The 14,938-nt window shown below is 41.9% G+C and overlaps 1 protein-coding gene across 1 annotated transcript in view; it reads right to left on the minus strand.

Moving 5' to 3' along the window:
• Positions 1 to 14,938, minus strand: part of sas (stranded at second transmembrane protein) — a 248,683-nt gene that overhangs the window by 40,783 nt on the left and 192,962 nt on the right. The window contains exons 7-12 of the mRNA XM_080285319.1: positions 13,080 to 13,216; positions 8,232 to 8,301; positions 3,999 to 4,107; positions 2,184 to 2,340; positions 1,023 to 1,101; positions 73 to 199 (exon numbers count right to left, since the gene is read on the minus strand). Coding sequence (XP_080141445.1) covers positions 73 to 199; positions 1,023 to 1,101; positions 2,184 to 2,340; positions 3,999 to 4,107; positions 8,232 to 8,301; positions 13,080 to 13,216 — 679 coding nt within the window. The remainder of the gene's footprint in view (positions 1 to 72; positions 200 to 1,022; positions 1,102 to 2,183; positions 2,341 to 3,998; positions 4,108 to 8,231; positions 8,302 to 13,079; positions 13,217 to 14,938) is intronic.

Consider the following 14,938-nt stretch of genomic DNA (forward strand, 5'->3'; position numbering starts at 1 on the left):
AATGACAGAAGCAACAAACACATAATCTGTACCAACATGATAACAGGATATATAAAAAAAGCTATAACTGACCTTATGAATGGCAAGGTGCATCGTTCAAAGCATGGGACAGCACCAGTAGCCTGACATATACATCGCTCTTCACATCCATTGAAGAACTCTCCAACAGCATGTGAAGTGTTACCATACAGACATCCAGCTGAGGAAAAAATATATTTTTTTTTTCATTCATCATCCAGTCTTGTGGTGCCCCATGAGAAGTGTAGAAGCCCGGCACTGGGCAAGTTGGTCCTGACATTTAAGAAGAGTGACCAGCCTCACTCATCCCTGAGTGGCATTACATGAGCAATTAACCCCAACCACCCTTTGGATATAAACCAACACGGGCTCAATCCAATTGGAGCGCCTTAATTACCCACTAAACCACCAGGCGCCATAATCTGGTTATGTTGTAACCACCCAGCATAGAAAATGATTTCCTGGTGTAGAGGAAACCATTTACATTCTCAGTGTAGAGTCACCCCTAGACAGAAGGAAGAAGAAACAATGAAGGAAAGAAAGACAGAAGAGGAAGGAAGGAAAGAAGGAAGGAAGAGAGGAAAGGGCGGTCACCTGAGAGCAGCACTACATCGAGTGAGTGGATGGTGAGCACCCCCACCTACCACTAATACATAATATTTTCTATTCTGCAACTTCTACATTATGCAATACTCTTATAATTCATATCATGTAGCCAACGTACACAGAGCTTCAAGCAACATTCTCCTTTACAACATTATGTTCTTCAAGTCCTCGAAAAAGAAGAGTTCTGTGTCTCTACATAGCCTTCATTACATTCAAGTTATCCAAGTAGACAAATTATTAATGTACAATAACATGAGGTGCATCAGGCCAGAGGTGTGACCCTGCTAATACACAGTTCTGAATAACTGTGGTGACAGTTTATTTTTTACTCACTTAGACTATATAATTATATAGATGAGATACATATGCACAACATATCTAAGAAAGAATAACTTTACCTTCTGTTCTAAAGTTTATAGTTTCTGTGGCTTCTCCCAAGCGGGCCTCTTCAACATCATCGTAGATTGAAACACGAACCTGCAGGTACATGAGGTTTGATTTTATGGCATTTAAGAGTTACTGAATGTTTACCACTAACACAAAACCTAAACAGTGCTAAGTATGTACAGTGAAAGTATTCTGAGTGGACACCAACATCGTATTATAGATGAAAATTCAGTATGAAAATTCTTTTCGTACAAGGAGAGCAACCACGTGCTAAAAATAGATGTCATCCTCCTAACAGGGTAACTGGAGATGGTTTCTACCTGACTATCATACACCCGTCAAAATAAGCATTAAACCACTTAATGCTCTAAATATTTTGAAACATAAACAAAGCACTGTGATATATATCCTGTGATGCTAATGCAAATATCATTCTTGGTAACTAATAGTACAGTATTGTACTCTAATATCACACAAAATGGCATAGAAAAGGATCATATATACAGTATGTAGTCTGAGACACTGATATAACATGGTAGATCTGCCTGCGTCTGAGGAAGATGCTCTTTTCCATAACACTGTATCCTAGTGGCAGGACACTTTTTTTTTTGGCAGATGGACAACAAAACTTTTACACACAAATCAAAGTCACTGAGAGGAAACAAAAATTAAACATAGCAATGTCATCACACCACAAGGGTTAAAAGGAATATTAAATCATGGTACAACATAGTAATACTTGTATATCTGCCTTAACTGTAAATCAGTTAAATCATGAAAAGACCAGAAAAATTGAAACAATACTCTATGAGAGGACAAGCTTTTCTCTGAATACTGATTACCCACGTTACTTTCCAATCTCTCTCTCTCTCTAGCATTCAGTAAGTGTAATTTCAGGTCGTGCAGTTTTGTTACAAACATTCATAAGGCTTGCATAAACTGCAAAAACTCAAGGTACAGTACTATAGTACAGTATACAGCACATCATTCCCAATTTACCGAAAAATTATTTTGATAAGCCATGAATGTCTGAATAATGAGAGGCTGAAAAAGGTGGAAGGGTTCTCCCACTGCCCAGTACTCTCAAGAAAAACAGAATCATCATTTCCATAACATATTAAAAGAACTGCCCCCCCCCACCCCCCAAAAAAAAAAAAATTAAAACAACAAACCTCATAAAGTGTGTTTGGTTTGAGGCCTTCCACAGTGAGCTTAGGTGGCTGTTCCCCTGTTGGCACCTCCTTCCTCTTCCATGGCTTCTTTGACACAGTGCTCCTTTCATCTTCCTCGCGGTACTCAGCAACATAACCGCCCTCATAGGTTCTTGCTCTGTGGACACACAGTATTAACCTATAGAAACCAATATTATATTGTAGGTGCTGCAGAGATGCCTTAATTTGGTGGCATCAGTATAAATAACTGGCTCCAATGCCTGGTTATACAAATGTCCCTCAACTCCCTCCCTATGCCCCAAAGGAGGATAGTCAACTGCAGGAGGAGGGCAAGTTATGCCTGCAGTCCACTGGGTTCATATTTCAGGAGAACCTGGGGTCGTAATTACTACTATTACTGCCACTACTACTACTGCTACTACTACTACTACTACTACTACTACTACTACTTACTACTACTACTACTGCAATTGCTAACAGATGATGGACTTTATTATTAACCACCCAGGTGATTTATTCAGTTGATGACACTTTCTTGACTAGAGGAGTTAGATACAGCATAACCTTCTTTAACTCCTTTACTATGAGGCATTTCCAAGGAGCTGGATAAATATAATATGAAAATATCATCCATGAACCATAAGAGTATAACATAAAACTGATGGTTCAACTGTAAATTCAAGGTCTCATAAATTATTGGTTGCACTACATTAAGGTGGTCTCTGCCTACAAATACACCTACTTCTTTCACTCTTCACATTTAGACACAACCAGTCATCCTCCCTTATCTTTACTCCATACTTCTTGGTGCTGGAACTGGATGTCTTCATGTAGCAGCACCAATATACTGTAACTAGGTGGTGGAGATATCCCGTTATACGAACATCCCTCAGTCGCCTTCCTATCCCCAAAAGGAGTATGGTGGACTATGAAAGAAAGGTAACTCTGGCCTGCAGTTCACAGGGCTCACATTCAGTTTAGCCTGGGATGGCAGCTACAATGACTACTCCATACTTCTTACCATCCAGACATCCATTCCTTCCAGACATCTTGCACTAACCTCTCAGAGTTCAATTTCCCTCACACTTGGTACCCTTAAACCCTACCCTATCTCCTTATACTCCTATCATATCATCGACTGAAGTCTTCATGCCATTTACTCAAGTTCCTCATTCCTCCTCTCTCCCACCATTACTGAAACATCCATCCCTCACCTACCTTCACCAATATTCATTAATGAAATTCTCCAGCCTATAACCAGATCTGCCCGAATGACCCTGGTGTTTGTCTGTTTGTGTTTTAGAAGCAAGTACTGTACAGCCTGGTCCCATACGAGGTATTATAAACAGGCAGCGAAATGTGCATCTATAAAAATGAACTGATGAGCATCTGAGTCCCTGGAGCAGAACTGGTACTATCTTGGGGACTAAGTGGAAGCAACTTATGTTTATAGTATCCAGCTTTTCTTTTTACTACCAAAACAAAGGAGAACCTTAAATGTTTCTATTCCTTTGCCTCTGTATGGATTCTTGAAGTATTTTTATAAGAAACTCTGACCCCTGAGAGATGGGGATGGCATTAAGTGTATCAGGAAATGAGAGAGACTGAAAAACAGCTGAAGAGCTTGAACATTCTCTCTTCGCTTTTGACAGAAATTCAGACTGGTCTATATGAAATATAAGTTGTAACATCAGACAGCAAACAGTACTGTACAATATTAGCTTTCACTCTTACAACTCCTTGTTTCAAAAGCAGCAACAGTGAGACCAAGAAGAACACAAGTTCCACTGGCAATTTCAGAACTTCTCAACTGACCTGAAGTCATCCCATGCTAGTGTGACGGAATTGTGTGTCTTTGCAGTGACTAGTAGCTTTGGCTGACCCACGCTGTCCTGGTCAGATGGTAGGGTGTCTGATCCTTCACCTGCAATAACACATAAACATTACTGAATTATTATATATATCTACTACTGCACATTTAGGTGCTATGTTTTAAAAGAGGTTACTAAGTCTGTCTCTATTTTATAATGTTCGTACACACACACTGAAGCTGGCTCCAGTGGTTGACAGGTTGAGGCAGTGCTGGTTGATAGTGTATTTGTCATTACCTGTATTACTGAATTTTTGTATGCGTGTGTAGACTAACATTTTTAAATTCAGAATTATTACTACAGCATTACCATTCCTTTTATTATACAAACCATGGATGCAACCATTCTTCCCTCCTTTGGTCATTATTAGACACAAGGCCATTAAAACAATAAAGAAGGCCCCTTACATCAATCATAGACACTAATGGAGATCCCTTAAGTCACTATGACATTAACAGAGACCCCACTAATGGTGACCCCATAAGACATTAATGGAGACCCCACAAAACACTTATGGAGAACCCATATGACACTTATGGAGACCACTTAAGACACTTATGGAGGCCCCATAAGACAGAGATCCCTTAAGACACTAACAGAAACCTCATAAGACACTTATGGATACCCAATAAGGTTATGGAAGGGATTAAAATAAATCGTACAGGATGTGACAGATCAAGATCAGGTAAGACCCTATTCTGCCTTTGAATGGGTGTGTGATGCTGGAAGCTTAACCCTTTCTGTCCAATGATATACTTTTAGTTTATCTTACTACAAGCAGATGAGTTTATTTTATTTAGAACACCCTCATACTGAAGGGAATTAACGAAGACTCTATCATCACCCAGTTCAATCTCTCTAGTGGTGAACAAACTCATCAGGAAATCAATAAGATTTAGGTCCCTGCAATTAAAAAGGTAGTTTACCCTGGCTCATTATGCCGCTCACCCTCAAGGCTACCTTGTAATTTTTGTTTTTTTTTTCAAACATTTTATAAATCATGGTACATCATAAGAATCAAACAAACGCTGGACCTCAAAACCTTGGTCATTGGCCACAATGGTCATCTGCTCAAGAAACCACAGGCATAACCACCTGCACCGCATTAATGAAAGGTGAGAATGTACTAACCTATCACGGGGATGATCACCCATGAAGTGTGGAAACGTGTCAGGTGGTGGTATCTGGTAAGCATGAAATTTTAGAAAACTATGGCAATGATAAGTTTCAATAAAGCACTAATCTTCCTTAGAAAGAAAATGCGAATGTAGATATGAAAGCCAACTCCACTAAGCTCATTAGTAATACAGTATAATGAACTGACTGTAAGGGGCTGCCAGACAGAAGGCTAATTTACGCAAATGCAAACTAGCCAGTCAAACGTATTTTTTATTAACATGTATTTTAGTGACTTGAGTGGTCTATGCTCTTGCTAAATCCCATAACTTCATCCATATATGCAGAATAGTCACAACAGTTGCATTACACAGGACTAAGCATGGCTCTCCAGTACGGTGGCAGACAACACTCGGAAACTTCCCCATTGCTGGGGGAGCTGTAGATGCAATGAAGAAAGTCAAACTGGGGAAAGCCCCAGGAATTGACGGAGTGTGTGAGTGAAATGGTGAAGCAAGGGGTAGAGATAGCAATAGAATGGATATGGAAGATGTGCAGATTGGCCTGGGAGGAAGTAGAGTCCCGGAGGATTCACGTACTGTATAATTATTCCCCTGTACAAAGGATTTTCGTCCATTTGCAGCTTACTTCATGTGGCTCAGTGACAGAATTAGACAAAACTACAATTCTGCGTCTTTTCCATAGCACTCCTTTGCAACCAGCATTTTGTCCTACTGTTTATCTGTTGGTGCAACTCTGCATTCAAGACGGAGTGAGGCCAAGTTAAAAAGCGTACAGTTTCTGTCATTACTGCTAACACATCATACCCTGGAATTCAAAGTACAACATCAAAGGCTTGTAAATTGCTCCTTTTTTTCGCCTTGACCTTCAGCCATTACGAACTTCCTTTCCATCCTCGGTGCTGCGCGTTAGGCTACAGGAAGTGAGGAGGAGAGGGGAAGTGAGGATGAGGAGGGGAAATGCAGGCTGGGGAGGGAAGTGAGGGAGGGGAGAGAAAAAGAATGATAGTATCAAAAAGCTGGGGACGTATCCTGAATAGCCTTTGAGATTTCGTAACACATTCCTTAGTATTTATTCTGTACATTACACTTCAGCACCCCTTGTCTACATCAAAAGGATATCTATCTATCTATCTATCTCATACAACAGAAGGTCCAAGTCCCAGTGGCGTACCTAAGGGAGGGGGCGGGGGGGGGACTTTGAAATTGCCTCCAGGGCCCCCAATTGAGGGGGGGGGCCCAAAGCCTTAAAAATTTATAAGCTTGCTTATTAATATTTAAAAATATATATATATTTATCATCCCGACAATCCTGGCTGAGGTATTAGATAAGTTTTGAGAATGAAAGGTGCTAGGTTCATTGCGGGGACCCCCCTCCAGGAGGGGGGCCCCCACGAAGAACCTAGCCCCTCGGGCCCCCAAATCTCCAGGTACGCCCCTGCTGTCCAGTATGTAAAATAAGTTGTTTAAGAAGAAATGCTACGAAAATACAGCCCTTAATCCTGCGGTAGTAAAAGTAAAATATATAAAAGATGTGATCGTAGTGAAGTGGCTAATCGTGTGTAGGTTATCTTCATTAGTAGCTCATGATATCCGGCCCTCCTTCTCTCTCTCTCTCTCTCTCTCTCTCTCTCTCTCTCACATTACGGCACAGCACAAAACACAACACACACACACACACACACACACACACACACACACACACACACGGTAACAGCGGGAAAGTACAGTTTTTCCCCTCCTTGATATGCCAGGGAAAATAGCACATAAAATCATTCGTTTTACTTCGGCCATAACTATCAGCGCTATGCATTATCACTTGAGATTTCGTAATACAGCTTCCTACGCGATTTATTCTGAACGTACCCCTCAATATCTTCTTGTGAGTCACTGATGCAAACTAGGTCGATATTCGAACGATATAAATAAAACGAATGACTTAATGTGTAAGATGAAAAATAAATCGCTAATGAAGTGGTGTTTGGACGCTTCCCAGTCCACCTACAACACACCGACTATTTTAAGATTCTGGAACATGGGATATTTGTATTTATTTATTTATTTATCTCTTTTTTGCTACTTCTGGGCGATTTTATTTGCTCCTCTACCAACTGGGGTATTTTGCGTGGCCTTGGAGATTCGTAAAACCTCATTATGAGCGATTTATTCTGCTTATTACACTTAAATATCCTCTACAGACTACTACGCCCCTTCCCACAATCAAAGTTAAACACGCCACTCCCTCACTATTATAACCACGTCTCTCCCTGACTCACCATTATAACTACGCCTCTCCCTGACTCACCATTATAACTGACTCCCTGACTCACCATTATAACTACGCCTCTCCCTGACTCACCATTATAACTGACTCCCTGACTCACCATTATAACTACGCCTCTCCCTGACTCACCATTATAACTACGCCTCTCCCTGACTCACCATTATAACTACGCCTCTCCCTGACTCACCATTATAACTATGCCTCTCGCTGACTCACCATTATAACTATGACTCTCGCTGACTCACCATTATAACTACGCCTCTCCCTGACTCACCATTATAACTACGGCTCTCCCTGACTCACCATTATAACTATGCCTCTCCCTGACTCACCATTATAACTATGCCTCTCCCTGACTCACCATTATAACTACGCCTCTCCCTGACTCACCATTATAACTACGCCTCTCCCTGACTCACCATTATAACTACGCCTCTCCCTGACTCACCATTATAACTACGCCTCTCCCTGACTCACCATTATAACTGACTCTCCCTGACTCACCATTATAACTATGCCTCTCCCTGACTCACCATTATAACTATGCCTCTCCCTGACTCACCATTATAACTGACTCCCTGACTCACCATTATAACTACGCCTCTCCCTGACTCACCATTATAACTCTGACTCTCCCTGACTCACCATTATAACTATCCCTCTCCTTGACTCACCATTATAACTACGCCTCTCCCTGACTCACCATTATAACTAACTCTCCCTGACTCACCATTATAACTAACTCTCCCTGACTCACCTGCTGTACAGTCATAAACAACACAGCACTCTGGGTCCTGGGGCGCTGGACTCTCCCGGCACTTGGGGTCCTGCGGGAGTATGAGGACACATGAGAGGCAGGTCACTTTAGAGGCAGGTCACATTAGAGGAAGGACACATTTGAGGCAGGTCACATTAGAGGAAGGGCACATCAGAGGCAGGGCACATTAGAGGCAGGCCACATTAAAGGAAGGACACATTAGAGGCAGGTCACATTAAAGGAAGGACACATTATAGGAAGGGCACATTAGAGGAAAGGGACATTAGAGGAATGGGATATTAGAGGCAGGACACATTAGAGGAAGGGCACATTAGAGGCAGGACATATTCAGATACATCACGACCAGGGTAGTAAGAGGGCACACTATGCAGGACACACTAAAACAGAACACACTACACAGACATATTAGGGACAGTACACCCTTGAACACACGAAATATACGACACACTAGACACGACACACTAAACCACACTAAGTCAAAAATACACTTAAAATACACTTCAACAGGTAACCCACACAGAAATATACCCAAAACTTACAGGAGCACTTTCTGTGGCAAAGTGTAAGGCAGATTCAGAGATGACACACTAAGAACAATTAAGCTTATCTGATTAGCATTTGATCAAAGAGGTTTTTCGTACTGAAGTAAAATGATCAAAAATACACATCGTGATATTTGAGTTACCCAACAGAAACAGTGCTCTGATAAGATACTGCAAGAGAGTAATATTTCTTTCGTTAAATGATTGACTGCAATATTATTTGAGTCTCGTATAGGGAATACAGAGGCTACAATATTATATAAAAATAATAATTCAGGATGGGTCATGATTTTACAGCTCCGTGAAGTATTCAAATGCAGAAAGGTAAAGCAACATACTAAAACTGTTTATTGTGAAGATTAAGCAGTTTTAGTCCAACTTGAACCCTCGTCAAGTATGCCTAAAGAGGGTCCAGCTTGCCTAAAACTGCAGTATCCTGATAATAAACATTTCAATATTTGTGTACAGTTTTTTTCACTTTCCTAAGATATGTCCTCTGCACGTTTGGTCTAAACTAACAAAAATTCCTATCCCCATTAATTTTTCAGGTCAGCTGGTGCCAAATATAGGTAGACTGAATGGCTGATTTGACTAGTAACCAAGGAGACTCATTCCTATCTCACAACTACGGCTCATCGATACAACCACGACCAAGCATCAAAGTTCTGGGAATGGCTTCGTTTAATCAGGAGAAAACAAACTAATTGCAGTATTCGCCATCGATGTTTTGGCGATGCCCCAGTTTTGCTACCTAAAAATGCACCAAGAATAGTTCAGCATTTACCAAGGGTCTGTGTTCCGATGCCCCGCCAGGAGTGGGGTGGAGTGGGGTGGTGTTGGGCGGGGCGGAAAGAAGTCTGGCCACAACTTACCAGCCATCTTTCTCGCCAAACCACCAGCAGTGTAAGAGCTGGGGTGGCAGGCCTTGAGAACTAGACGGACCAATTGCCAGTGCTTGTTGCTGAGTTTAACATCATAATCGTAACATCAGCATCATTATTATCATCATTTCATATCATCGTCATTATCATCATCATATCATCACCATCACTGATATCCGATAATAACTTTTTTAGATATCCTGTACCTCCTCCTCACCACCACCATCATCATCATCGTCATCATCATCATCATGACCGTTTCCCACCTAAGTACGTGGTAGGGTCAAGTCACTATTTCCGGGGCTTATATGGTGAGCGAATGAGTGTCTGACCTACATGACTGACCTTGTTTTTTATTAGTCCTCCCTTCAAGTACATTTTTTTTTTTTTCTTCCGGAGTACAGAAAACTGAATGAAAGAAAAAATTACAGAGGGAGAACTAATTAATAAAAATACCCACTAAAATAGGTCACACACTCATCCACTCAAATTTCAAGCTCTCGGAATCCCGACTCTCCCTCACAGGCATATCCATCACCATAATCTTTTTCTTTTTATTTATTTATTTTTTTTAGATGTACTGTTCCTACACAAAGAAAATATCAAGTCCATTATTGACCTTTTTAATACTATGACGTCTTTCATTTCATTCTTGCTTTCTCCAGACGATTTTATTCAGATTAGGAGATTACTTTTCGAACTGGAGGGGTTAGATACAGCCTTCATTAATCCCTTACCAGCAAGCCATCAATCCCAAGGTGAATGTAATCGTCTCGTGGTTGAGTCGCTTTTTTTTTTTTTTTTTTCACCTGATCTACCTGAGCCACTCTCATAACTTCAAATACCAAGTCTCTTGTGTGAAATTCGGTTAGCCTTAGTAACGAGGTATGATTAAGTCTCCTTGGTTACTCGTCAAATCAGCCCTCCAGTCTGACTACACTTGGAGTTAGGGATTTTCGTCCGATTAGAACCAAATAGTAAGAACTGGCATGCACCAGCGAGCGCATATCTCTGCCAGCACTAATAAGAATGTTTCTTTATTCAATCTTAAAATTTAATCAACATTCCCTGACCCACTGCCCCTGTCTACCACATTTTACTGAAATCCAGTAACAGCTTTCTGACATATGTTCTACACAAACAGACACGGGTGAATACATAACCTCCGTCCAACTTTGTTGGCGGAGATAATAAATTAAACTAACAGAAGTGGAAGTGAAAGGGTTAAGAGGCAAGCCAGCAGTAGGGGTGGGGTGGCAGACCTTGAGAACGGGACTGGCCACCAGACAAAGCTTGTTGCTGAGTTTCACCCATACTTATACCGTCTACACTTACTGAATACCTACATACTTAAATGCATTAGTCTGCACTGTACTATTAACTCCATGTATCTAAATCTGTCTACCTATCAATCTGTCTGTCTCTAATCCTTTTTTTTTTTTTTTTTTTTTTCCCAGGGCGTAGGGGTCCGGGGCTAGAACACAGCACCATCACTTAAGGCAAAGGTGACTAGCCTGGCGCGCCCCTGGATGGCATTATATGAATACTAAACCCCAACCATCCCCCAAGGCCTGTGGGGAATGTCGTCCCCTTACACCTTACTTCACATAGCTCAGTGGTAAAGTCAACACTGGGGCTCTACATCCATTCCATACCACTTCTTCGTGACTAGCATCATATACAAGTAATCTATTGTGACAACTCGGCATTCAAGATGGGGGTATGGTAATGTTAGGCCAAATTTAAGAGTATACCCCGCATTAGCGATACACCTGTACTGACCCAAGTATTCCACACAGGTATCGCATATGTTAAAATTTTGCTACCTATGTCCCCCCCTCACAACACCCCTTTTACTGTAAGATGACCTAAAACTACCATCTTTCCATCTTTAATTCTGTGTTGCAGCAATATATTAACACTAGAGAATGATGCTCGTCACGAAGAAGTGTAATGGAAAGTATGCAGAGCCGCAATAATGTCTTTTCTGTTCCCGAGATACGTGAAATAAGCTGCAAAAGGATGAAAATCGAGGCCAAGTTAAGGTAAAAAGAATATAAAGTTCAAGCACCACCTCCTACTGACTCCCTCTCACTTTCACTTTCTACTCCCGTACTTTGCAGCATTACCTTCATCTCCTTCCTTACAGTTTCCCTCATTTCCTTCATTTCTCTCCTTCCTTACAGTTTCCTTAATTTCCTTCGTCATCTTCCTTCATTTCTCGCCTTCTTTTCCTCTCATTACCTATACTGTATAATTTTTCTTTCCCGTCCTCATCTTCTCAACCGATCTCATCTCTTCCTCTCAACTTCACTTCTCTACCATCTCTCTCTCTCTCTCCTTTCAACTTTTCCTCTTTCCTTCTACATCTTCCCTGTAATTTTTCTTTCTCCACAGTTTTTCTCCTTAATTTCTCTACACTGTCCCTCCTCCCTATCATCTCCAGTCTCTCCTTTCCCTCCTCCTCTTCCCTTCAGTTTCTCTCCTTCCTATGGTCTTCACAGTATCTCTCGCCTTCCCTTCATTCCCCTCTCAATCGATTCTCTCTTCATCACCTTTCTTGCAGTCTGTCTCTCTCCTTTCCTCCTCTTACTTTCCAATATCTCTCCTTCTCATGATCTCCACGGTCTCTCCCTCCCTTCCTTCCTTTCCCTGCAATCTCTCTCCTTCTCATGATCTCCTCCACAGTCTCCCCTTCCTCCTCTTTCCCCCCGCAACTTCTCCCCTTCTTCCCTACCCGCATGTTTTCGTATTTCAAGCCATTTCATCTCGCGGTGATCGTTTTTACTTAATTTACAGGTATCTCTGGCTTCACCTAACCATAACAAACCTAACCTAACCTTACGCCAAACAGATTAATCCGTTCTAACTCAAACCACTCTAACCTACAATAGCAGACTAGATTAACATATTCTAACTGCATCTATAATTTATTAGATGATTAAATGTACTCAAATACACGATAATTTGGAATTCTGACCCCGATAAATCACTCACAGTATAGGAATAAGTCTCCAAATCAACTATACTTCACGCATTCCCCTCCCTTCATCTCTTACTCGCTAACATAATTGCACAACTTCTCAAATTGACTATAGTTTGTACATTTCCCTCCATCTGCTGTATCACTCACTACAATGAAGTGTCCAGATCGACTAAAATTTGTAGTTTTCCCCCCATCTATCAGTTACTATAATGGAAGAAGTCCTCAAACAGACTATAATAATAATAATAATCCATATATCTCTCACCGTTCACTCACTGTTATGGAAAAAGTGCCCCAAAGCGATTATAATTTGTAAATAGTGTACGGATTATATATATGTTTTTTTTATTTCTTGGGTTTTCCTTCCTCTCTGCTAATGTTAAAAAAAAAACTCCGCCTCCCGCCGTTCCCGACTCACCTGCACATCGCCAGCCTTGAAGCGACACCTGTTCTGGCAGTCCACCTTAGCCCCGGGCATACAGGTGCACCGCTTCTCACACCCCACCAGCCACTCCTCACCCACACCGTAGCTCACATTCTCCGCACGACACCCCTCTGTTGGGCAAGGGGAACAAGCAGGGTTAGATTTATGACTGTATATCAACCCAGAGTCATTTGGGGATGGAGAGGAACGCCTTCATGTGGTGGCATTGATAGAACCAGGCGGCTCCACTGCCTGGCTATATATTTTCCCTCAGTTCCTGCCCTATCCCCCAAAAGACGGATGGTGGACTGCAGGAGAGGGGCACTTTCAGCCAACTGTCCACTGGGTTCACGTACAAATAGACCTGAGGTTGCAACTACTACTACTACTACTACTACTACTACTACTACTGCTGCTGCTGCTACTGCTGCTGTTGCTGCTGCTGCTGTTGCTGCTGCTGCTACTACTACTACTACTACTACTACTACTACTACTGCTGCTGCTGCTGCTGCTGCTACTACTTTTACTACTACTACTACTACTACTAATAATAATAATAATAATAATAATAATAATAATAACAATCATCATCATCATCATCGTCATCATCACATCCGGGCCTCCTTTCCCACCCCACGGCAGGGTGAGGAGTAACAATGTAATAATAATAATAATAATAATAATAATAATAATAATAATAATAATAATAGTAATAATAATAATGACAGAAGCATTTCAGCAGGCAATCAATTTCTGCTTCCGTCCCTATCACTGAGAGAACCACTGGCAGAGCAACAAACACCAAGGAGAAAAAAGTTCGTGACACATAGCACGACCTAGCACGACCCAGCACACCACGTAGCACAAACATACCACAACTTAGCACGACCCTGCACACCACGTAGCACAAACATACCACAACCTAGCACGACCCAGCACACCACGTAGCACAAACATACCACAACCTAGCACGACCCAGCACACCACGTAGCACAAACATACCACAACCTAGCATGACCCAGCACACCACGTAGCACACACATAGCACAACCTAGCACGACCCAGCACACCACATAACACAAACATAGCACACTGAACACCGGGCTATGCGACTGTTCTTCTGTTCTTCTTCTGTACTGAGGTAGGTCTAGATCTGCAAACTGAACTTTCTAACAACATTATAACTCGTAAAACTGACATTAATTCATTTACACCAATTCAAATGTGGTGTGAGGCGGGAAAAGAGGAGTAAAGAGGAACGAAGAAGGGCTGAGAGGAATCAAGAGGAACTGAGAGGAATGGATAGGTGTGGGGGAGAGAGGAATGAGAGGACTGTGAGGAAGAGCAAAGGGAATGAAGTAAGGACTGAAGTGGAGTGCAGGGAGGAATGTGTGTGTGTGTGTGTGTGTGTGTGTGTGTGTGTGTGTGTGTGTGTGTGTGAGAGAGAGAGAGAGAGAGAGAGAGAGTCGGGAGGAATGAATAGGATGAAAGGTGAGAGAGGAAGTGAGAGAGAAGGCAATGTGGGGGGGGGGGGGTGTAATCATTCAATGTTCGTGACCTGTAATGATGCTTCTTTGTTGAGAGAGAGAGAGAGAGAGAGGGGGGGGGGCTATTCTCTCATCCATCTATCCATCCACTCATCCAATCCCTTTTGCCCCATCAGGAGGATAGGGTCCCGGGGCTAGGCTACCCAGTCCCGACACTTATGGTAAGGGTGACCAGCCTCGTTCATCCCTGAGTGGCGTTATGTAAACAATAAACCCCAACCATCCCTCGGATATACACTGACTGGCTCAATCCGGCTGAAGGGCAAGAACTTTATATGGTTACCACCCAACGCAGTAATGATATCC

This window comes from Coenobita brevimanus, chromosome 105 (assembly GCF_032717465.1).
Source record: "Coenobita brevimanus isolate Jiangsu-jjx chromosome 105, ASM3271746v2, whole genome shotgun sequence".
Taxonomy (NCBI): Eukaryota; Metazoa; Arthropoda; class Malacostraca; order Decapoda; family Coenobitidae; genus Coenobita; species Coenobita brevimanus.